Raw genomic sequence first — 24,575 nt, 5'->3', positions numbered from 1 at the left:
GGGAAAAGAATAGTGCGGCTGAGTTTGTCCGCCAGAATGAGGAGGTCTCACGAGCAATGTCCTGTTCCAAAGGAACAACCTGGACATCGAAGCAAGCTGCCCCTGTGGCCGGGTGATCGAAGGCCGAGGGGGAGCCGCTCTCCCTGGGTTCCGAGAGCAGACTCCCACTTGGATCCGATGAAGGGATCGGAACCGGCGCAGAGCCCGTCGGATCCGAGGGACCAGTGTGCTCCGACCTGGACGGAGCCGAATGTACACTGAATCCCTCGGATTCAAAGCTCGGGCCACTGCTCCAAGAGGTTGGATCCGACAATGGAACAGACAGACTCAAAGGCAGGGTCGGATCCGAAGTACCAAGTACTGTCGGCGCTGACCCACCCCCAGCTCCAACGCTGCTCGGCTCCAAGCGCTCCGAACCCAGAAAGCGGGTCGGAGAAGGAGCTATTGGAGCAAAAAAGGGCTTGAGGCAACCCTATATCCCATGATGCTAGGCGATAACTCCCAAGATCTCGTTTGGAAGCTGAAAAACCTAGCATAGGCCAATAAAAGAAAATCCTCCAACTGGAAAGGAGGAGAAAGAGGGATAAACCCCCCCCCAAAGATAGTTATCTACACTATATATATCCTAGGACACCTAGATGGTGAAACAAGGGAATACAAGGACCCTTCAAGGAAGGGAAGATCTTCTCGGTTTGTCCAGGCTAGGGGGATGGTGGGTGGGACGAAAGAAAGAAGGCGAGAGAAGACAACTAACATGGAACGTTATGGTAGGTACATAACTTCTCAATGTTAAGTTGTCAATCTCGTCTTCATTCTTGCTGGATGGGACCGCGTCCCTAGCACCTTCATCCTGGGTGGCTCATTGGAACAGACTCTTGAGAACAGTGGAACCAAATTTTGCTCTGTCCCTGGAGGCCATGTCCAATTTGTAATGCGAAACAAAGGTATGAGGAGAGGCCCATGTGGCTGCCGCACAGTTAGTGTCTATCGGTAGTCTAGCTTGAAAAGCTGTAGATGTAGCTAGTGCTCTAGTTGAATGAGCTTTTGGCTTAGAAGTTAATTCCCTGCCTCTGAGTTGATAAATAGATGTAATCACAGAAGTCAGCCACCTAGATAGGGTTACCTTAGAAACAGGAAGGCCTTTCTTATTTTCTGCATACGATAAAAACAGTTGATCAGACTTCCTTATTTGTTTGGTTCTATCCAAATTGTATCAGAGCTGGCTGTGAACATCTAGATAATATAGCTTTTGCTCCGCTCTATTAGTAGAGTTTGGGAAAAAAACTGGGAGATCAATTGATTGATGTAAATTTGTCTGCGAAACCACCTTGGGTAAGAAGGACGGATTAGTCCTTAGAGAAACTCTGTCTTTATGGAAGATTAAGTAGGGAGGACGAATTCAGAGGGCGTGAAGCTCAGATAATCTCCTAGCAGAAGTAATGGCAACTAGGAAGAGTGTCTTCCAGGAAAGAGACTTCAATGAACAGGAGACCGCAGGTTCAAAGGGGGGAAGAATCGAGGATGTTAAGACTAAATTAAGATCCCACTGAGGTGGAGGGTCTTTGATCGGAGGCTTAAGTAAAAATACACCTTTAAGGAAAGCTTTGCAAAGCTTATTGGACATATTGTGGTCCGATAAGCCTGTATAAAAATTCGATATGGCTGCCAACTGAACTTTTACTGTACAGGCAGAAGACCCTGAATGAAAAATTTCGGCTAGGAAGTCTAAGACCGAATGAATTGGGGCAGTAAAGGGATCTATATTCCTTGCCTTTGCCCAGAAGGAGAAACGTTTCCATTTACTAGTGTAAATCCTTCTGGAGGAAGATTTAAGGGAAGCTACTATGATATCTCGGACAGGATTAGAAATCATAGGAAGCCTGGCCAAGGATGGAAGTGGAGCAACCAAGCAGTGAGGTTGAGAGAATGAATGTAGGGATTGGTGCAGCTGCCCTGACTGATGGGTCAACAGATCTAGAGCTGGGTCCAGATGCCAAGGCTGTACCAAAAGATGATGTAGGAATGGAAACCATATCTGTCGAGGCCAATAAGGGGCAATGAGAATCAACTTGGCTCTCAAGGCGGTTGCTTTCTGAATTACTTATGGGATTAGAGGAAAGGGTGGAAAGGCATAGAGAAGTCCCAGAGGCCAATCTTGGACTAGAGCGTCTCTGAGGGGATGGTCTGGAAGGGGGAAGAGGGTGAAGAAGTCGGGGAATTTGCTGTTTTGGGGTGTAGCAAAAAGATTGCAGCAAGGAAGGCCCCACTTCGGAAAAATCTCTTCCGCCACAGATTGAGGGACCACTCATGTGGTATGAGTAGAGCTCTGCTCAACCTGTCCGCTATTATGTTGAACTTCCCGCAGATATGCGTTGCTATCAGAAACCGCTGAGAAGAGATTGCCCATTGCCAAAGTCAGAGTGCCTCCCGACACAGGGGATAGGACTTGGTTCCGCCTTGCTTGTTGATATACCACACTACTGACACTGACATGTCCGTTTTGATTGCAATAGTTCCTAGGGGAAGAGCGTCGTGGAGGGCTTGCAACGTTAAAAGCACTGCTCTTATCTCCAGGACATTTATGTGCAGGTGGCGTTTGAAAGGCTGCCAAGTGCCATGGACCATCCTGCCCTGAAAATGCCCCCCACCCGATCAGGGAGGCGTCCGATGTCACCGTGGCGACCGGGGGAGGAGGAACAAAGTGCCTGCCTTGATGGACTTGAGGGGACAATATCCACCAGGACAGATGACTTTTGCAAGTTGGAGTTATCATGATCTTGTGGTGCATGGGGAGTTGCTGAAAAGACCCTAGAGCGAAAAGCATCCACTGTAGAAGACGCATGTAAAAACGTGCAAGGGGAAGAAGTGTTATGGCGGCCGCCATAAGACCCAATACTTTCAGGACATACCTGGCCTGAATTTTGTCGCTCTGAAGAAGAACATGGACATGGTTTTGAATATCTAAGACCCTTTGATCTGTTAACTTTGCTGAAAGTTGTACGGTGTTCAAGTTGGCGCCTATAAAGGTAATAGACTGACAAGGCGACAAGGCACTTTTCAAAATTTATAGAGATTCCTAGCCCTCTGCAAATGTGAATGGTGTAAGCTCTGGCTTGGAGAAGTTGATGCCTGGTGGTGGCAGTGAAGAGCCAGTCGTCTAGATATGGAAACACCTGGAATCCTTGCCGTCTCAGGTGAGCCGTAACCGCTGCCATACATTTGGTGAACACTCTGGGGGCTGTAGTGAGACCAAAGGGCAGGGCTCTGAATTGGTAGTGACTGGCCCCCAGCCGAAAGCGGAGAAACCTTCTGGAGCGCCTGTGAACTTTGATGTGATATAGTACGCATCCTGAAGGTCCACGGAGCACATCCAACTGTCCTTGCCCAGAAAGGATAGAATGGACTGTAGCGTGACCATCCGGAATCTTGCTCTCTTCACAAACTTGCTTAGTTTGCTGAGATCCAATATTGGTCTCCAGTACCCTGTCTTTTTCGGCACCGAAAGGAACCTTGAGTAGATTCCGGATCCTAGTTGGTCTGCTGGGACTGGCTGGACGGCTCTTTTTGCTAGCAGTTTTGATATCTCTGGTACTGCTAGTTCCCTTAGACCGGGTGGAACATCTGAAAGGGTTCCCTTTTGCTGAATTGGGGTTTGGATAAAGGGAATTTTGTAACCCTCGGATATGATCGACTGTTCCCATTTGTCTCGAGTAAGGGAAAGCCAGGTTTTTGGTTACAGCGACAAGCTTCCCCCGACTGCCTCCGAAGGTGGACAATCGGGCAACATCTCAGGGATGCTGGAAGGGTTTGTCAGAGAGGCTCCCTGCTACCCTGGTTCTGCAGACCCCCTCTGCCCATAGGGCGGCATCTGTTAGACCCTCTGCCTCTGGGGGTAAACTGACCTCTTGCGTCAGGCGTGACTCCTTGAGATTTGCGGAACCACATTTTCCCACCCTTCTGACCCTTAGAGTATGGTCTTGAAGGGGGTGGAGAAAGACTCCTACGGCTGAAAGAGTCTTACCATCTTGTTCGCATCTGGTCAAGGTGTCTCACTTGAGGTCCGAAAAAAGCTGAACCATCAAAAGGGGTATTTGTGAAGGACGCCTTGAAAGGGTCCGCGAAATTACACAGCCGCATCCAGGCGTGACGCCTTAAAGCCACTCTTGTGCCCGCGGCCCTACTCGCTCCATTGGCTGCATATGAAATTAGAAGCATGGAGGAGTTAATCGAGTTTAGGGTTCCAAGCTGTGAGTTTATTTTATCCTGGGACCCAGCAGCTGATGGATCCTGTAAGACTTCTCCCAACTCTTTGAGAATATCTCTCTGAAGGCGGGTGAAGTGACAAGTAATTCAGCGACCGCATGGCAAAGGTCGCTGAAGAAAACATCCGCTTACCGTACCTATCCATGGTCCTAGAATCCTTATTAGGAGGATGGATAGGTACAGAAAGATCAGCTAGTTCCTTATTGGTGGGCTGCAGCCACCACCATGGCATCTGCCGGTACATCTTTTGTTAGGAATAGTTTGTCAACTGGTGCTGTGATGAATTTAGATGGCCTCCGAGGGGTGGGTTCCACCGAATCCGGGGCCGACCATGCCTTCCGAGCCACTACTTCCATAAGGGGGTCGAAAGGCGGAGACACCCAGGAGGTGGAGGGTCAAGAACCAAACGCCTCCAGGTACACCGACTCGTCCTCGGAAGGATTAAGGGAAGACCAGTTCCCCCTTCTGCTTTAGGATTTCTAGGATGTCTGAGAAAGAGACATCCTCAGAGGGGGACTTTGGGGATCTCTCCAACTCATCCAAGTCTGTGTCAGATGTAATGGACTCTAAGTCCACATGCTTCCTCTTGCATGTCCTCTTACGTGGAGGCTCCGCTGACAGGTCAGGAGAAGGCTCGGAAGAGGAAGATATTCCCAGTGGGGAAACCTGAGGCATTGGATCTCTGGGTCCGGGAGCAAGAGAGTGGGAAGAGACATCAGCAGGCACTGTAGTGGGAGGAGCTGATGGAGCTGACAGTTTACTATGCCCTGGGGCTAGTACACTCATCACCTCGAAGGCTCCCCTATCAGAAAGGCCAGAGGGCCCCCGCTCTGAAGAGGTAGAACCCCAGGCAGCACCAACAGGGAAGGCTCCGAGGCCGATGTCGTGGCCGAGCTCACCAGCACCGACGCTCCGAGAGGGAGAGCGGGGTCGGACAATGGTCCGATGCCACTCGCCCCCTCAGAGCAGACGAGAGACCAGGTGCCCGGATCCGTCCAATGAAGGCATCAAGGAGGAGATCGGAGCGGAAGACGAAGGAGTCGAAGGGGGAGGTATAAACAGGAATAGAATTAAAGGTAGTCGCTAACTACTGAAAAACTGGGCGAAAAACTAACCAAAAAGGGCGACTAAAAACTAAGTATTCAAAGACTTACCCGGAGCCGGTAAAAATAAGCACCTCGCAAGCGAAAGCGGCAAATGAGATCTGGGGAGTTATCGCCTAGCATCATGGGATATAGGGTTGCCTCGAGCCGATAAAATAAGCTCACGAGCTTTAGTAAGTGGCCGAGTCGGAGCAGAGGATCGGCTCCGAACCCATCCAGCAAGAATGAAGGCGAGATTGACAACTTAACATCACTAGATAGGGCCTGGAGCTCAGAAACCCTTCTGGCAGACTATGTCCAAGAATACATTCTAAAATCTGTGGGCACAGATTCAAAGGGTGGTCTAGTTAGAACTTGCAAAAGTAGATTGAGATCCCAACATGGGATCAAATCATGTATTGAAGGTCTTATTAGAAAGGTACCATTTAAGGAAGCCTCAAAGCTGCAACGCATGATATAAATACAGATAAGGAAATCAGATCCTGAACAACTGAACTTTAATAGTGGAGTAAATGAGACCAGACTGAAAAAATGCCTACCAAGACATCAAGAATAGCATACAAAAAGAGGCAAAGAAAGAATCCGGGCCCTTAGAAAAAACTCAGTGAAAGTCTTTCCATTTACTCGTACATACACACTTATGTGGACGTATTTAGGAAAGAGAATTTATGCAACTATGAAAGCTTGGGATCTCTGGCCATCAACAGAACTGGGGGGGGGGGGGGGCATGTAGTTAATTTGAGGGATCGAGGCAGATCCAAGAGGGTTCAGAACCTAGGGAGGGAAGACTAGAGGCTGCCACAGAAAGGGGGCCATGAGGATTAGACACTCTGCAACAGCTGCCTTCTGAAGTTATCAAAAGGGTTGGGGGATTGGCATAATAAAGACCCATGAGTGCCAAGCATATGCTTCAGTGAACTTCCATCAGGTAGGATCATGATGAAAAAGCTGAAGAGTTTTGTGTTGGAAGGGGAAAGCAGACTGCAGCAGGTATGGCCCAAGCAGCTGAATATACATGCCAATATCGCCAGATTTAGAGACCACTTGTGAGTAGGAGAATGCTCCTCAGACTGTCTGCAAAATGTTGGATTACCCCAGGATGTGCACTGCTAACAAAAACTGTTGAGGACATAGCCCACAATGACAAAACCTCATGGTCTCTTGAGACAGCAGATAAACGAGGAGGAACCAGCTCATTTACCACACTACTGCCATGTGGTCAGACTGGATGGTAATTACACCCTTGGGAAGGCAGTCATGAAAGGCCTGCAGTGGTAGAAAAATTTCTAATCTCCAAAAGGTTTATGTAAAGATGAACCTTTGAGAACAAGTACCTTGGACCATTTCCCCTTCAAAGTACCCCCCCCCTCCACAAAGCCGCGGCCATACCATTGGCAGCATTGGACGGAAACTTCAGACATTTATGAGGAACGGCATCCTTGACAGTGAGCCTCCAGTGTATTGTGAATCCCAGAAATGGCAATGTCTTCACTTTGATGCTTGCGGGATAGTCTGTCTTGTCAAATGAATTAAACTCAGTGGACAAATGGCATAGGTGGGTGAAGTGTAGCTGTACTTTCCTCAAACTGTCCAACACCAGGGAATCCCTGCTTGGTGATGGCAACTGACCAAGGAACATTCCTCCTAGTAGTCCTGCTTGCCACAGCAACCACTTGCTCCAAAAGGGCATATGCAGAACAAGATCCTTATCAGGTTAAGTAGGACTGGCTCCATCATACCTTGTTCCCTCCAAGCCTTCCAGGATACCAGGTCACCAGCATCCAGAGGGGGGATACCATTCAGGACATGGATGGACCCGAGCCAAAAGCCAAGAAATACCAACTCTTCTGGGGAGGTGGCTTTAATGGTCCACCCCCATGTGGTTTCATTACTCAAAATAGTCGTCTTCATAGGGGAACTTAGGGGACCACTCCCATTCAAGCTCAGTGACGCCTTTATAGAGTTCAAATGCTTCCTCTTAAATATGCTCTTCATACAGGCCTCCCGGGGAAGTGCTGGGATGGTAAATGGAAGTAGGAGACCCTGTAACAAGGGGTGACATCAAACCGAAAGTTGTGGGCTATCAAACAAAGCTGAGGGGTAGCACAGGAAACATATGGAAGTGATTGGGACTGTTGACCCAACCCTGAGGAATAACTCCCAAGACTTAACTCTGCGCTCGGCCCAGAGAGACTGGGTAGAGAGAAGAGTATGGCAGCCGCACTGTTGGAATCAACGTGGTGAAAGGCAGCTAAATGGTTGGATCCATGGGCATCAGAGCAGTGGGTCGAAGGAGGAAATGAAAAGACTCGAGTCAAGGGCACCACAGACTTATTTGCTTTAAGTCCACTGGGCTGGTATGAGCCCATTTTCAGTGGAGGCCCGGGGAGAAAAGCTCCAAAAACAATGTAAAGCATTTGTTTAGAGAGTTAACTGCATTTAACAAGAGTAATACCATTTAACAATATAAAACAGTAACAATATAAGAGAAGTAACAGACAATATATGGCTATATTTTATGAAAAACCTGGATGCTTGGCAAGGTATTCAATAGAACAGAATCTCCACATACACAATTGTTTACACATCATGTGAGGCAGGATGAGGCAAACTGTGCTGTAATTAAGGGTGAGTACTCAATAGGGAGGGTGAAGAAGAGTATGGGTATCAGAGATAACTCAGGAAACCTGGGCCTTGGAACAAAAAAGGGGGTTGATCTCAAAGTCCACCCAGGATTATAGGAATGCATCAGCTGCTCCAGATCTGAACTCAAGGCTCTCAACTGAAAGTAAACCTCAAACTGCGGATGTCTGCTTCAATACAGTCAACTGGTGGATCGAGGCCTCAGATCTAGAAAAGAGAGGCTCAGATTTCAGTAGAAGTTTCTGTGGAGAACTCATGAGGTGGAAGGGAGAATGAACTGAGAATACTGTGGGTAATGGAAGTTAAGAGACTCCAAACCCAGAACCATAACCCTGGCGACAAGTGCCAAGGGGGCAGCAAAGGCATGGCTGGGGTAGGAAGGCCACAGGAGCTGAAGACAGATGGATCTTCAGATCCAGCTGGCCTTACAAACAGAACATTTGCATTTATCCTTTCCTCCAGATTTTAGCACTGTTCCTTCATATCCCCTTGTCTGTGTCTATTGTTTTCTTATATGGCTTCTCACACTTTTTTGGTAGTGGAGGAAGCTACAAAGAAGCAGGCAATGAAAAAAAGCAGGCCCTCAGATACCAACTTAGGCTTTTTATCAGCCAAGACTCTATAGATAACAGTAAACAGTCTCTTGTGCAGGTTTATGCTCACACTTTTTAAACCTTGAAGCAGGCTGTTTATTCATAACCAAAAAAAAAATCACCACAAACTACACCCAAAAATTCATAAAGATCAACACTAGTTATAACAATAAGGGAGAAGACATTTTTGACAGGAAACAGAACCAAAAAAAGGGCAGCAACACCTCTAGCAAAAATTTCACAATCCTTATAAAATTACTCACATTCAGGTCAACTAGCTAAAAGCAGCAAAGAAGGCAGAGGAGAAAAAAAAGACCAATAAAATTAGAAAAAGGAACAAGAGGAAGAAATTTCTACTTAGCATTAAACAGCTTGCTGGACATCTCTAGGCAAAGAAAAATGAAATCCGGGGGAGAAGCAGTTACTGTGCATCATGTAGAGGAAGTAGAGTTAGTTGACTGAAGATTCTGAAAGTACCAGCTTTGGATCTAGTAATAGACTGGTAGAGATGGAAAAGACAATGGATTTCTCACGTACAGTTTCCCTGAAAATGACCTCAGTACGCACCATTGTTTCTGAAGGGGAAAGTCAACAGCAAACACTCCTGGGCTTCTCAACAGAATAAAATCTGGCTGTTAGTACCCCATTACCAAGTGGAACAGATGCATACATCTTCCCTCCAAATTTGTCAACGTAGCTTTCCATTATACATTTGGGCAACATGTTGAAAAACATTCTGATGCCTACTTCATCCACCCAGTAACCAATGGGAAGTCAGACCCTATTTGAAGCAAACTATGCCAAGCACAGAGCTAACCTTGAAGAATCAGCCCAATACAGGATGTGCACACATGGGAAAAGTTTCTAAAAATGAAGCACCCAACCCCCGATTGATTGTTCAAGAACTGAAAGGGTATCTGCCACACCTCTTCAGTGGATCCTAGGATCCTGACTGCATGGACTCAAGCATAAAGCAAGAGCCAATATAAAATACTCCCCTCTCTCAACACAGGCCCACAATGAAGATAAGTACCCGTTCAACCTCGCCAAAATAAAGCTCAATATCCACTAAGAATATTCTTTCATGAATGCATGGTTCACAATTGTTAGCAACACCTAAGGAAAACAAAACTTACCATGGAGTTGCACGTGAAAGGGGACTGCAGTTTAAAAACTTTGTGTAATCCAGCTGCTTCTGCCTCCACAAGCTTCTGTTCAGTCATTTTCACAAGAAATCTCACAGTGGTGTCAGTATGATACTCCTTATAGTCAGTAATGAGAGGCGGTGTCTTCTCATTGCCATTCAGCATTGGTTCCAAAACTTGTTCCTTGTAAGACTAAAATTACAAAACGTATTCAAAGTATATACTAACAATTTAAATGAGCAGTATACAATGACAAGCCATTCTGAAATTATACTAAATTTCAATGAGCAGTATACAATGACAAGCCATTCTGAAATTATACTAATTTAAAATGAGCAGTATACAATGACAAGCCATTCTGAAATAAACATGGACAGCCCATCAAAACTGAGAATTAGAACCACGAATCATTACATGGGGTGTGGAGTAGGGCTGCACCCCCTTCTCTAAATATACACCTCTGAGAAAGTGTGAAGACACTTTCAAAAATTTTGACAGCTGTTGAGGAAAAAAAGCCCTCAATTTAAGCACAACTTTGAACGGGAAACATTTGAAAGTTCATCTACAATTCCTAACAAAGGACTCTAAAGACCATCAAAAGGAATGCACTATAATATTAAGTCAGTGAGAATTCTATACTTGAACAATCCTTCTGTAGAAAGCCATCTCGAACTGTTGGGGGTTGGGATAATATCACACAGCCATGGCTCAACTGGATAACATTAGGAAAACTGAAAAGCAGCGGCTCTCTGTTGCAGGTGACTGAAGAGAAACATTTTGTACACACCATAAAATGCCATATATGAAAAGTGAATATAGGACCACTATTTCAAAACATCAAGGAAGTGACCAAAGCTGCTCAGAAAGATCTTTTAAGCTCACTACTTATTACACACTTTTGATAAATGGCACCCTAAATTAAAGTTGCATGGTTGGCATAATTTCTAGCTGGCTTGGCATGCAGAAAAACTGACACAGGCTTCAGCTCCTCTGCAATCTGTAGTGCTCTCCACATCACCATTTTCTTCACATATGAAGTATGCTATTTGAGTGGAATGCATATGCATAGACAGTTCCTAGGTACACCCCCATTTTGACTTGTAAGTTGCATTGCATTGATTGTGTATTAATATCCATGCCAACAGTCACTCTGCATCTTCTCACTTCAACGAAAAAGGGTTAATGTCCAGTAATACTATTTTAATCAACTAAGGCAAATAAACCACGAGAAGAGTAAAACTAAGTTGTCAATACATAGCAAGTTCCCTACAAGAGACATCCTGCAGAAAAGTAACCACAGAGCCTCCCTCACCATATGTAAAAGAATAAGATTATGCACAAGAATTTAGTAGATGTCATGTCCTTTCAAATGCCCTTAGAAACCCAATAATGGAAGCACCCTTTTCACTAAGGGAGCCTGCCAACTGCTTTTGTAGATAAACACATGATACTACAAACGCTATGGAATAAATGAGCCGTTTACGCTATTTCCAAAAGTTTTTCTGAAGTAGGGTTTGGACAGTTAATTTCCTCAACCAAACAGGTATGTTAGAGATCTGAAGGATGCCACTGTCACCATTTACTTCAGAATACAGTACTTAAGAGTGAAATGTAAAGGTCACCAAATGTGGCAAGAGCTTTCCTTGCAAGGGTCCGGTGTACTGCTCAGTAAACTGCCAGAAAAAGAAAATGCTTTCCTTATCCTTTTCAGTACATTCAACTGTCCCCTTTGAGTGATCCCTGGGTGGTTTCCCCATGTGAAGCATCTCTGAAAACTAGTTTTAAGGTCTCTTACCAACCAGCTTAAAATTTTAGAACTAATTTTATGGAATAGAGTTTCGAATCTTAGCAGACTCGTGAATGCTCTAGGTTAGATGCCAAACAAGCAGAGATTATATCAAGTCTCCCTTTGTCTGGCAACCTCAGAAAGACCTACTTGTGATTCAAGTCCATGTTAGTTTGGTAAGGGGAGGAGTCTTACTGTACTGCCCTATATGCTTGTGTGACAACAGAACGATTTTAACCAAGCTCGACAGGCACAACAGATGTAGTCATCCACCTAGATAGACAGCTCTTTAGGAAAAAAAGTTTCAAAGCCCTCTAGGAAATCCCATACAAACTTATCTGCATTGTTGGCGAGCAATCCATTGCCAGCTCTCAGTCTATTAAGGCACAGGAGGGTCAACCTGCAAAATTCTCTTGAAGCCTTTCATAACACTACACAGACCAGCATCTGCTAAAAAAAGAAATTATGACTTACCATAACGTTCCATCTGTATAGTCTATTATTGCACAGAGAAACACTATTTGAGGTATACCCCAGCGGTAGACAAGGTCCAAGACAACGTCCCTGTGTAGCATCCATTTGTGAGACAGTCATGGACCAGCTGAGATAATCTACCTGAGAATTCTATTGGGAAGGGATGTTTATACCCTGAAGAGCGAGTACCTGACTGGTAGCCAGTTCCCATACAAGGAGAGCTAGTCTGCAAAGAAAGAGTTGGTTCTCCCCTGCTTGTCGAGATACCACAGTACTGTGGTATTGTATGTGAACAGCTTTAGGGGTCCCTGCTGGAGCCTGGGTTGAAAGGCCTTCAACAGTGGAATTGTTCTCATTTCTCTTACATTAATGCGCTCCTTCCTATGTGCTTCTGGCCAAACTCCCCCCAAGAAACCCAAACTAAACTTTTGGGTGTCACAATTAACCTCAGGTTTGATGTGCACATCAAACTATAAAACCATCAATAAAAACCTCTGCTGTCTCTATACGATCAATCATTCCTCACCCCACCTGCTCGAATTGCAATCGCTCGCTCCCATCCATCTACCCTTCTTTACAACTCTCTTTTCTCCAGCCTGAGCAAAACTAATCTTAATCATGTTACACAACCATATTGCCATATTTGCTACTGCCACAACCTAAATCTCCTAGGCTGGCTGGAACTACCTCACCTACAGTTCAACCAGCTCATAGTTGCCCAGAAAATCCTCTACCAGCAAGAAAATACCCTTGCTCAAAAATACATGATCTGCCACTGCAGTAACAATCGACCACTCCGCTTCTCTACTAAACTCTTAACAGTCAAATCCAACCACTCTGCTGAGAACTCACACTGCAAACTGTCGGAAAGATTTGGAACTCGCTGCCAGCGACCTGACTCAGAGCCTTCACCAACCGTGTTCAAAAAGCTTAAATACCCCAAATCGCACAAGATATGTCTCTGTACCAACCCTGACTAGTGCCCTGTCCATCTCAAATGCCTCTCCTCTACAAACGTCTTTTCTTTGGTCACCCTTCTCCATATCATGAAGGGTAAAATGCATCTAATGCTACTCTATGTATTTTATTCCTGAAGATAATAGGTCACTACCTCTATATACATACCCGCAATGCTTTGTAAGTCACAAGTGTCATGTGATTGTATTGCTCTGTCTGTAACCTGTGTGGAATTGGCATTCACTAATGGTTCTAATTGTAATGTGTACATGTACCTTGGAGCTTTTCTTCCCAGGCCTCCCCTGGAAAATGGACATACATCAAGTCAGACCACCCTGGTTAACAAATGTAAAAAATAAATAAAATAAACTCCCTGTAATTTTAGGGGCCCCAGCGTAGCGTCTAGAGGTTGGAGGTGTTAGTGTACATGACCTGTGTTGGTGCTGGGGATTGGAGTGGAAGACCTAGGTTGAGCTTCACCTAATGAATCTTCTGGGGGCAATAGGGGAACTCTGTACTCAAGGGGATGGGAGTGCTGCATCAAAACAGATGCGGTACGATTGCAGTTTCCTCATGTGAAGCTTTGCTTAAAGGCAGCATAGGAATAGTAGGAAGCCATGTAGCCTAGAAGTCTGAGGTACTGCCTTGCAGTCATTTTCCTGGACTGAAGTACCAATAGTATTGAGTCAGGCTTTAGTGTCTGTCCGAATTCTGCACCGTAGGAATACTATGCCCTGAGTAGGGTTCCAGATGGGATTTTAGATGATCAAAAACCCTAGAGACTGCAGAAGGGCAATGGTTCTCTGCAGCTGGAGCCAGAAGGACCGTTTGCAATCTGCCTGGAGGAGTAGGTCATCCAGGTAAGGAAGATTTGGATCCCTTGAGTTCTGCAGAAGGCGATCACTGCTGCCAGACATTTGGTGAAGACTGGTTGCTGTGGACACAAAGGGCAATGCTGAGAATTGATAGTGAGGCCACTGAACCAGAGGAAACTCTGGAAGCTGGGCCTTATGGGGATGTGGAGATGGGCATCCTTGATGTCCAAGGTGGCCACGAAATCTTGAGGGAGGCTTAGAGGCAATAGAGGTGGCAGTGTAAGCATCCTGAAGTACATGCAGGAATAGATTCAGATACGAGATATCTAGAATTTGCCTCCAGAGTCCTTGGTACTAGAAAGAACCTGGAGTAAAATCCTTTTCCCATAGACTGTGGGACAGGCTGAATGGCGCCTTGGGCCAAAAGGTGGTCTACAACTGTTTGTAAGAGGTCGCGTGGATCTTTTGGGGGCTTAGGAATACCCCTCTTTGGGGGTGTGATCCAGGTCATGAAGTACCTGTGTTCTATAACAAAAGTACTCATTTGTCTGAAGTGAGTAATCTCCAAGCTGGGAGACCGTGACAGATGCAAGGAGAGGGGGATGGACAGAGGGGGAAGAAGATTCAAGCTTGGCAGGTAGTCGCACACTACCTGCCCTGTCTTGAAAGGGCTTCCTCCGGCTGGTAGATGGAGTAGCCCTGGCAGGGGTGGATCGTTTCTTGGGAGCTTTTCTTGGTCTTGTAGATGAAGCAGACCTGAATGTTTCCTGATAAACTGGGTACTGGATAGGTAACTCCTTTGAAACATGGGAATTGGAGATACAAATAGATGCTTTAAATCCTGCATCTCATTGCCTGTTTGTTGCAAGGACTTAAAGCCTGCAACCTTAGAAGCAAACAGAGCTGAATTGTCTTGTCTAAAGGTGCATCTACTAGTTTAGCTCTAACATCTGGTAGAGGCTGAAGGCTTAGCCAGGAGTATCTTCTTAGACCAGAAGCGGAAGCTGCTGACATAGCTGAGGCCTCAGCATCGTAGCTGCACTTGAGTAGGTGTCTGGTCACCTGAGAGGTGAGGGAGACAAGGGATGACCAGTTTAGCTTTAGCTGTAAAAGAGAGCGATCAAAAAGCTGCCCCAAAAGGACTAAAGCATATTTAGACACCTGTCTAACAGTTGATTGCTCTGAAAGCTAGAGTTGGAGAGGCACACTTCAAACACTCCATGGTCTTGCTGTCTTTCTCAGCAGAGATGACGGCGGTAGAGGGCAGTCATTTAGAAGCCTTCTTCAATGGAAACTGAGATGATGCCTGGGTCTACAGGCCCGGTATTAAGCTGTCTCAGGGACCTTGTAAAACCTATCAGGTTTGCAGGGGGCTGGGAGTCTGGATTCAAGGATGCTGCAGAGAAGACACCAAGAAAGGCTGAAAGAATGGCTGGAACAGCCGGGGGAGCAAGAGAACCCATCTGTATCAACTCATAGTAGTGTTTTTGTACCTCAGTTACTTCTGATGAGTCCCCCCTTGAAGTGCTCGCTCATCTTGGCTATGTTTTCCCCAAAGGTGAGGTCTTCTGCAGGGTATCTGCTTCTGTGGATTCTTCCTCTGTAAAGGTATATCCAAGGGAAAAAGGAGTTGAGAGGTGTAAGAGGGATTCTTGGGAAGAATGAGTACTCTTCAACCTGTGAAGGGTCTGAGGCCTAGGGCAAAGTTTTGGAGGAGGGACTGGAAGTCCCTGGAGTGGTAGGCCACAAGGCCATGAATAAGAAGTTATGTACCTACCATAACGTTTCATGTTAGTTGTCTTCTTGCTGGTTGGGTTCGGAGCCGATCCTCTGCTCCGACTCTGCCATCTTCTAAAGCTCGAGAGCTATTTACTGGCTAGAGGCCTCCCCATATCCCACAATGCCTGGCGTTAGATCCCCAGATCTTGTTTGGTAGACCTAGCTACAGACAAACATAAGGACACCTGTCCTAACAGCATATGTTTAGCTACAGAGCTAAAAGGTTGAGGGAACAAACCAGAAGACTCAGCCAGCTAAAAGGAACTCAGAGGGAAACTCTTCTCGGTCTATTAGGATAGGGGGACAGAGGGTGGGACGCAAGAAAGAAGGCGAGAAGACAACATGGAACGTTATGGTAGGTACATAACTTCTTAATGTTAAGTTGTCTATCTCGTCTTCATTCTTGCTGGTTGGGACAGCGTCCCAAGCACCTCAATCCTGGGTGGCTCATTGGAACACACTCATCAGAACAGTGGAACCAAAATCAGCTCTGCTCCTGGAGGCCACATCCAGCTTATGAAAAATGAATGTATGGGGAGTGGCCCATGTAGTTGCCGCACAAATGGCTTCCATTGGTAATCTTGCCTGAAAAGCCACAGAAGTAGCTAAAGCCCAAGTAGAGTGGCCTTTTGGTTTAGCAGGGAGCTGTTTGTTCCAAGTCAACCACCTAGATAGAGTTACTTTAGACACTGGTAGGTTTACCTTCAGCATAGGACAGGAAGAGTTGATCTGATTTTTTTAATTTGTCTAGTCCTATGCAAGTAGAAACACAATTGTCTATGAACATGCAACTGATGTAATTTATGTTCAGCTTTGTTGGAATAATTTGGGAAGAAAACCGGAAGATCAATGGACTGATTCAGATTACTCTCAGAAGGTACCTTAGGAAGGAAGGAGGGATTAGTCCTGAGCGAAACTGTCATTATGGAAAACTAAATAAGGAGGGCGAACACAAAGGGCCTGGAGTTCAGAAACTCTTCTAGCTGAAGTAATTGCCACAAGAAAGAGGGTTTTCAAAGAAAGAAACTTCAAGGAACACGAAGCTGCGGGTTCAAAGGGGGGCAATATTAGGGAAGGTAAGATCAAATTATGGTCCCACGGAGGCGGGGGATCTCTTACTGGGAGCCCGAGCAAAGTAGTCCCTTTAAGAAAAGCTTTGCAAAGCTTATGGGACATACTAGTTTCAGATAGGCCTGTATGAAAATTTGAAATTGCGGCTAACTGAACAATGGTGGCAGAAGAGGACCCAGCCTGAAAAAGTTCCGCTAAGAAATCTAAAACGTAGTGGACAGGGGCTGAAAAGGGATCTATATTTTTAGACTCTGCCCAGAAAGAGAAACGTTTTCTCTTACTAGCATAAGTTCTTCTGGTGGTAGATTTATGCGAAGATAAGATGATTTCACACACCGATTGGGAAATGTTCGGAAGCCTGGCTAAGGGTGGAAGTGGAGCAACCAAGCAGTGAGGTTGAGAGACTGAAGGGATTGGTGCAGCCCACCCGACCGATGGATCAGGAGGTCTGGTACTGGGTCCAGGGGTGCTCCAGGAGGTGATTATGCAGGAATGGAAACCAAATTTGTTGAGGCCAGTAGGGGTCAATGATCATCTTGCAACCCAGCGCGGTAGCTTTCTGTATTAGTTTGGGAATCAGGGGAAATGGAGGGAATGCATAAAGTCGTCCCTGAGGCCAATCGTAAGTTAGAGCGTCTCTGGGGGAGTATCCGGGAAGAGGGAGGAGAGAAAAGAAACTGTCGCACTTGCTGTTGAAGGGGGTGGCGAAAGGTCGCAGCAAGGCTGACAACAATTGCGGAAGATTTGGTCCGCCACTGTCTGATTGAGAGACCACTTGTGAGGCATGAGAATTGCTCTGCTCAGCCTGTCCGCTATAACGGACATCCCAGGGATGTGCGTCGCTATCAGAAACCGCTGGGAAGAGATCGCACACTGCCAGAGTCTGAGTGCTTCTCGACATAGGGGGTAGGACTTGGTTCCGCCCTTGTTGATGTACCACACTACCGGCATATTTTCTGTCTGAATTGCAATGGTCCCGGTGTGAAGAGAGTTCTGAAGAGTTTGCAACGCTAAAAGCACAGCTCTCATCTCCAAGACATCGATATGCAGATGGTACTCGTGGGGTTGCCAGGTGCGTAGGACTGTTCTGCCCTGGAAGTGCCCCCCCCTACCCGATCGAGGCATCCGTGGTCACCGTGGCTAATGGAGGAGGAAGAACAAATGGTCTGCCCTGGGGTACTGATGGGTAAACCATCCACCAAGCAAGCTGGTCTTTGCATGTCTGTGCAATCATAATCATGTGACACATTGGAAGTTGTAGAAATGACCAGTGGGTGAAAAGCAACGACTGAACAATCCTCAATGAAAATGAGCCAGGGGGACTAGTATGATCGCTGCTGCCATGAGGCCCAATGTCTTTAGGACGAATCTGGCCTGAATTTTCTTGCATCCTAACACCACCTGCACATGTTGGCGAATATTTAATACTCTGTGCAATGGAAGCCTCGCTGACATGTCTTTTGTACTTAAACTTGCGCCTATAAAGGTTATAGATTGACAAGGAGACAATGAAGACTTTTCGAAATTTATTGCGATACCTAGCTTGAAGCAAGTTTGGATGGTTTAGTTCCTGGCTCGTAGCAGCTGATGTCTGGTGGTAGCAGTAAGGAGCCAGTCGTCTAGATAGGGAAACACCTGGAATCCTTGCCGTCTCAGGTGAGAGGTAACTACTGCCATACATTTGGTGAACACCCTGGGGGCGGTGGCGAGACCAAAGGGCAGAGCTTGGAACAGATGACTGGCTCCCAGCCGGAAGCGGATGAATCTTCTGGAGCGCCTGTCCATTTTGATATGGTAGTACACATCTTGAAGATCTATGGAGCACATCCAATTGTCCTAACCCAAAAAGGGTAGAATGGATATCCGGAACTTCATTCTTTGTACAGACCTGTTTAGTCTGCTGAGATCCAAAATGGGTCTCCAGTCCCCTGTCTTTTTTGGTACCAAAAAGAACCTTGAGTAAATTCCAGACGCTTGCTCGTCTGCTGGGACTTGTTGGATGTCTCGTTTTTGTAACAGTTTTGAGATCTCTTGCACTGTTTGTTCCCTTAGACTGGGTGGAACATCTGGAAGGGATTTGTTTGACCTTAAAGGGGTATGAACGAAGGGAATTCTGTAACCTCCAGATACGATAGACTGTACCCATCTGTCTTGAATCATGTCTTGGCCAGCCTTTTGGGTACAGCGATAATCCCCCCCCCGACTGCCTCCGAAGGCGGGTAAGCCCCTCAGGGATGCTGGAAGGGCTTGTCAGAGAAGGAATCTCTGCTGCCCTGATTTTGCAGGCAACCTCTCCCTCAAGGGCAGCGTCTATTGTTGTTCCCTCCTCTGCCCCTGGAGGGAAACTCACCATGTGTGTCAGGCACGGCTCCCTGGGGTTTCCGGAACCACATCTTCCCACTTTTCTGACCTTTGGGGTATGGTCTAGGAGTGGAAAAACTGACTCCCACAGCAGAGAGTCTTGCCTTCCTGCTCACACCTGGTAAGGGCCATCACTCACCTGTGGTCCAAAAAGAGCAGAGCCATCAAAAGCGGTATTGGTGAAAGATGCCTTAAAGGGTTCCGCAAAGTTACATAACCGCATCCAAGTGTGCCTTCAAAGCCACACCTGTGGCTGCGGCCCTAATCGCCCGATCGGCCGCATAAGAAAGGAGTTCACCATCGAATTAAGAGTCGCCAGCTGGGAGGTAATCTTATCCTGGGCCCCCGCAGCTGATGGATCTTGAAGGGCATTGCCTAGCTCCTTAAGGAGATCCCTTTGAAGGTGGGTAAAATGGCACAAATAGTTCAGAGACTGCATGGAAAAGGTCGCGGAGGAAAACATCCGATTCCCGTATCTGTCCATCATCCTAGACTCCTTATTAGGGGGATGGACAGAAGAAGTCTCAGCCAACTCCTTTTTCTTGGCCGCTGCTACCACCATAGCATCAACAGGGACACCCTTTGTCAAAAATTGCTTGTCTTGTGGTGCTGTGATGAAATTCGTGGGCCTTCGGGGAGTTGGGCTCCACTGTGTCTGGGGCTGACCACGCCTTTCGAGCCACCATTGCCATCAGTGGATCGAAAGGCAGACACCCCCAGGAGGTGGAGGGGCGAGAACCAAACGCGTCCAGAAATACAGACTCATCCTCAGAAGGGTTAAGGGTAGTCCAGTTCCCCCTCTGCCTAAGCATCTCAAGGATGTCAGAAGGAGACCTCTTCAGAGGGGGACCTCGGGGACCCTTCCGAATCTAAGTCTGTATCCGAAGTGACAGACTCAGGGGAGTCAACATGCTTCCTCTTACATTTTCTCTTTCGAGGGGGCTCCTGTGAATGATCAGGGGAGGCCTCGGAAGAGGAAGACATGCCCACTGGGGTCACCTGGAGCGCTTGTTCTCCTCGCTTGGGGTCTGGAGGAGGGGCAGAGGCAGACGCAGGCACCATGGGGGGAGGAGCCGAAGAGGCTGATCATGGGGCTGACAGGTGCCAACACACTCCTCATGCCCTCGAAGGCGCCCCTTCCCGGCAGAGAAGGCGGCTCAGGCTCCGAAGAGACCGGAACCCTCCCCGGCACCAAGGACGGCTCCGAGGCCGATGTAGGAGCAGAGCACACCTGCGCCGAAGCTCTGAGAGGGAAAACTGGGTCGGACAAGGGTCCGATGCTACTTGCCCCCCTTGGAACTGACTGAGTCTCTGTGCCCAGATCCCTCCAAAGAAGGCACCATGGAAGTGATTGGAGCAGAAGGAACCGAAAGGGTAGGTATCAGCGCTGATGGTTCCACGATCCGAACCCCAACCAGCTCCGAACTCAAGGGGTGAGTAAGGAGGAACTACCGTAGAGACAGGCAAAGACAAACCCTGATGAGGGGGCTGGATAGCATTTTAGCCAGGGCCTGTGATTTCAGAAGTCTGCTCACCACTCTCTCCAAGTCATGGTCAGACAGTCTCGAAGACAGAAGAGCGAGATCGGTGACTTCGCTCCGACTGTAATAGAGGCGACCCCGGAGCAGAGCGAATCGACTCTAGGGATGGTGACCTAGAATGCTTTCGGCTCCCTGAAGGTTCCGACACCAGGGTCGGAGCCGACAGAGGCAGGTACTTCGGTTCTGGCCGAAACCGAAGTAGAAGCAGACGCCACACCAGACGATGGCTCCGAGCTGGGAGCCGAAGGCTTGGAGGATTTCCCTGGCTGAGTCTTAGCAGGTGACCCTTCAGGTTTTAGTAAGCCTGTAAGGATCAACTTATTCCTATGCTCCTGCAGGACTCGGACTAAAGGCGTGGCACACCGAACAAGAGTCCCGCAGGTGTAGGGCGCCCAAGCAGTAGACACAAGTGTGACCATCTGTCACAGACATTTTCTGTCAGTATGAGTCACACTTCTTGACTCCAGATACCTTTGTATCTTTGGACAGCCTACATAAAGGAAATATCAAAAGAAATATCACAGGAAAAAAGGTCAACAGTACAATGGTATGTAACAAGTATGAAGAAACCCGTACACACACCACCAATTACCACACCTCAACAATGCACACACAGTATAACTTTTAGTTATGTACTTACCATAACTTTAGATGTTTGGGATCCATCTCGCCTACATTCAATACTGATGGGCTCTGAGCCGATCCCTCGGCTCCGACTCGGCACGCTATGCTATAGAGCAAGGCCTCTTATTGGCTGAGCTAATTTAACAGGATGCACCACCACTAATCCCCCAGATCTTGTTTGTCCGCATTCAAGCACACATGCACAACTTGTTTATATAACATTGTTAGATGTTTCAAGATGAAACAGGATTCGGACCTTCTGATATCCTCTGATCTCCAAGGAAGGGGGAAGGAGGGTGGGTTATTGGGAATGTAGGCGAGATGGATCCCAAACATCTAAAGTTTTGGTAAGTACATAACTAAAAGATGTTATGTGATCCTATCTCGCCTACATTCAATACTGATGGGACAGCGTCCCTAGCACCTAAATCCTGGGTGGCTCATTGGAAAACACTCCTGAGCACTGTGGAACCAAATGAAGCTCGTCCTCTAGATGCCACATCCAATTTGTAGTGGGAAATGAAAGTGTGCAGGGAAGACCATGTAGCCGCAGCACAAATGTCACTAATGGCAAGATTAGAATGAAATGCTATCGAAGTAGCCATAGCCCTTGTAGAATGAGCTTTGACAGGGGTGGTAAGCTCTTTGTAAGAATAAGAATAAGCTTGAGTAAAACAGTCCCTGATCCATTTGGCAATAGTGACCTTTGTGACAGCTTTGCCCAATTTATTGTCTGCAAAGGATACAAACAACTGATCTGTTTTCCTTGTTTGTTTGGTCCTATCTAAATAAAAACGCAACTGCCTGTGGACATCTAATGTGTGGAATATGAATTCCGCTTTGTTAGAATACTTCGGAAAGACTGGAAGTTCTAACGATTGTTGTAGGCAGAAACTGGAACAAACTTTACGGAGAAAGGAAGGATTTGGCCTGAGAGATACTCTGTCTTTGTGAAAAACCAAGTACGGAGGTTTTACAGAAAGCTTGAAGCTCTGAAAACCTTCTGGCAGAAGTAATCGCCACCAGAAAGGCAGTCTTCCACGATAAAAATTTTAAATCACATGTCGCTGCCGGTTCGAAGGGGAAGGAAGTTAAGGCGCGTAACACCACATCGAGATCCCATGGAGGAGCAGGATGAGAAATCGGAGGTCTTAAAGGAGCAGCACCATTCAAGAAAGTCTCACACAATCTGTTGCTCATTAAAGGTGGGTTTATAGATTCGTGAAAATTGGAAATAGCTGCCAATTGAACCTTGATGGTAGAGACTGAAGAGCCTCGATTGAAAAGAGAAGTTAAAAATTTTAGTACTTCTGATACGGGAATAGTGATGGGATCCAGGCCCCGGAGTTGAGCCTAAATAGCAAACCTTTTCCATTTGCTAGAATACAATTTCTTTGTAGCAGACTTGTGGGCCGAAGATACGATGTGTACAACTTCTGGATCCAATGTATGACTCCTGACTATAGTCGGAAGATGAGGAGCCAAGCCATCAATTTTAAGGTGTGTAGGGACTGGTGGAATAGACCCGACTGATGAACCAAAAGGTCTGGGATCTGATCCAGGAACCATGGACCTTCCAGAGCATACTTCCGAAGATAGGGGAACCATACTTGACGAGGCCAGTAAGGAGCAACTAAGATCATTTTGCTCCCCAAGAGAGATGCCTTTTGGATCACTCTGGGAAGGAAAGGAACTGGAGGGAAGGCATAAAGCAAGCCGGTGGGCCAAGAACGGGCTAGTGCGTCCATGGGGCTATTCCCCGGAGCTGGGGTGAGGGAGAAGAACTTTTTGCACTTCGCATTTAGAGGGGTCGCGAAGAGGTCGCAACACGAACTCCCCATTTGCTGAAAATTTGATTTGCAACTGTGATGTTCAGAGACCATTCGTGAGGAGAGAGGATGGTTCTGCTCAGTCTGTCGGCTATCACATTGGACTTGCCCGGGATATGAGTAGCCACTAGAAAGCGTTTGGTCGACACTGCCCATTTCCAAACTCTCATGGCCTCTCTGCAAAGAGGATAGGATCTGGTCCCTCCTTGTTTGTTCAAGTACCAGACAACTGCCATGTTGTCTGAGTGAACGGCAATCACGCCCTGAGGGAGGTAATCGTGAAGGGCTTGAAGGGACAGAAGCACCACCCTCATTTCTAGGATGTTTATAAAAAGTAGGGTCTCTTCTGGGTGCCATTTGCCTTGGACTGACCTGCCCAGGGAATGCCCCCCCCCACCCCATCTGGGAGGCGTCCGAGGTCAAAGTGGCCGCAGGAGAAGGTGGAACAAAGGGTCGTCCCTGATCCAAATTGGAGGGCACTAGCCACCAGCGAAGGTCCCGTTTGCAGGTTTCCGTGATCAATACGAGGTGACAGAGGGAGTTCCTGAAAGGACCACTGAGCTGAAAGAAGCCACTGGAGAATTCTCATGTGCAACCTTGCCAGGGGAACTAGAAGAACCGTGGCGGACATGGATCCCAATAGTTGCAGGACCATTCTGGCTGGGGCTTTGGATCTGGGAAGCAAGGCTCGAACTTGAGCCTGTATGGTTTGTATCCTGTCTGTAGGTAGATAGACCCGCATTTGATTTGAGTCTATCTCTACCTCTATGAATCTTATGCGTTGAGATGGCAGCAACACAGACTTTGGCCAATTGAAGGTGATTCCAAGGGAATTGCCCAGTGATATAGTGGCTTGTAGGCTCCGCAATAGTAGATGCTTGGAGGTGGCAGTTAGGAGCCAGTCGTCTAGATACGGAAACACCTGGAATCCTAGACTTCTCAGGTGAGCAGTCACGACCGCCAAACACTTGGTGAACACCCTGGGGGCTGTGGTGAGACCAAAGGGCAGCGCGCGGAACTGAAAATGACTGCCTCCTAGGCTGAAGCACAGATGTCTCCTGGACGCTTGATGTACCATGATATGGTAATAAGCGTCCTTGAGGTCTATGGAGCACATCCAAACACCTTTCTCCAGCAATGGGAGAATGGTTTGTAGGGTGACCATTCGGAACTTGGACTTTCTGACTGAACGGTTTAGAATGCTGAGATCTAAAATGGGTCTCAAGTCCCCGGTCTTTTTTCGCACCAAAAAGAATCGTGAGTAAGTCCCTAATCCGATCTGGTCTGCGGGGACTGGTTGGATGACTCCTTTTTGCAGCAGTTTTGAAACTTCTGAGGCTGCAGTTTCCCGTTTACTGGGTGGCAGGTCCGGGATTTTTTTGGACTGAGGTGGAGAGTGAGAGAAAGGGATGGTGTAACCTCCGGCAATAATTCGAAGCACCCATCGGTCCTGAGTGATACCTTCCCAGGCTTTTAGGTGCTTTGAAAAACGACCCCCGACTGGCTCCGGAGCTGCACAGTCGGGAAATCCCTCAGGGACTGTGAAAGGCTGAAGAGCCACGAAAGGACTTGCGGTCTCGTCTTCCAGAAA

General features: G+C 47.1%; 1 protein-coding gene across 2 annotated transcripts in view; it reads right to left on the bottom strand.

The window, feature by feature from the left end:
- Positions 1-24,575, bottom strand: part of LOC122787663 (DNA topoisomerase 2-alpha-like) — a 1,447,528-nt gene that overhangs the window by 459,868 nt on the left and 963,085 nt on the right. For both annotated transcript variants that reach the window (XM_044054499.1, XM_044054498.1), the window contains exon 23: positions 9,739-9,939. In XM_044054499.1, coding sequence (XP_043910434.1) covers positions 9,739-9,939 — 201 coding nt within the window. The remainder of the gene's footprint in view (positions 1-9,738; positions 9,940-24,575) is intronic.

Source organism: Protopterus annectens, chromosome 13.part0 (genome assembly GCF_019279795.1).
Source record: "Protopterus annectens isolate FY-2018-M chromosome 13.part0, PAN1.0, whole genome shotgun sequence".
Taxonomy (NCBI): Eukaryota; Metazoa; Chordata; order Ceratodontiformes; family Protopteridae; genus Protopterus; species Protopterus annectens.
The sequence above is the reverse complement of the archived record's forward strand: the minus strand, read 5'-3'. Positions and strand labels throughout refer to the sequence as shown.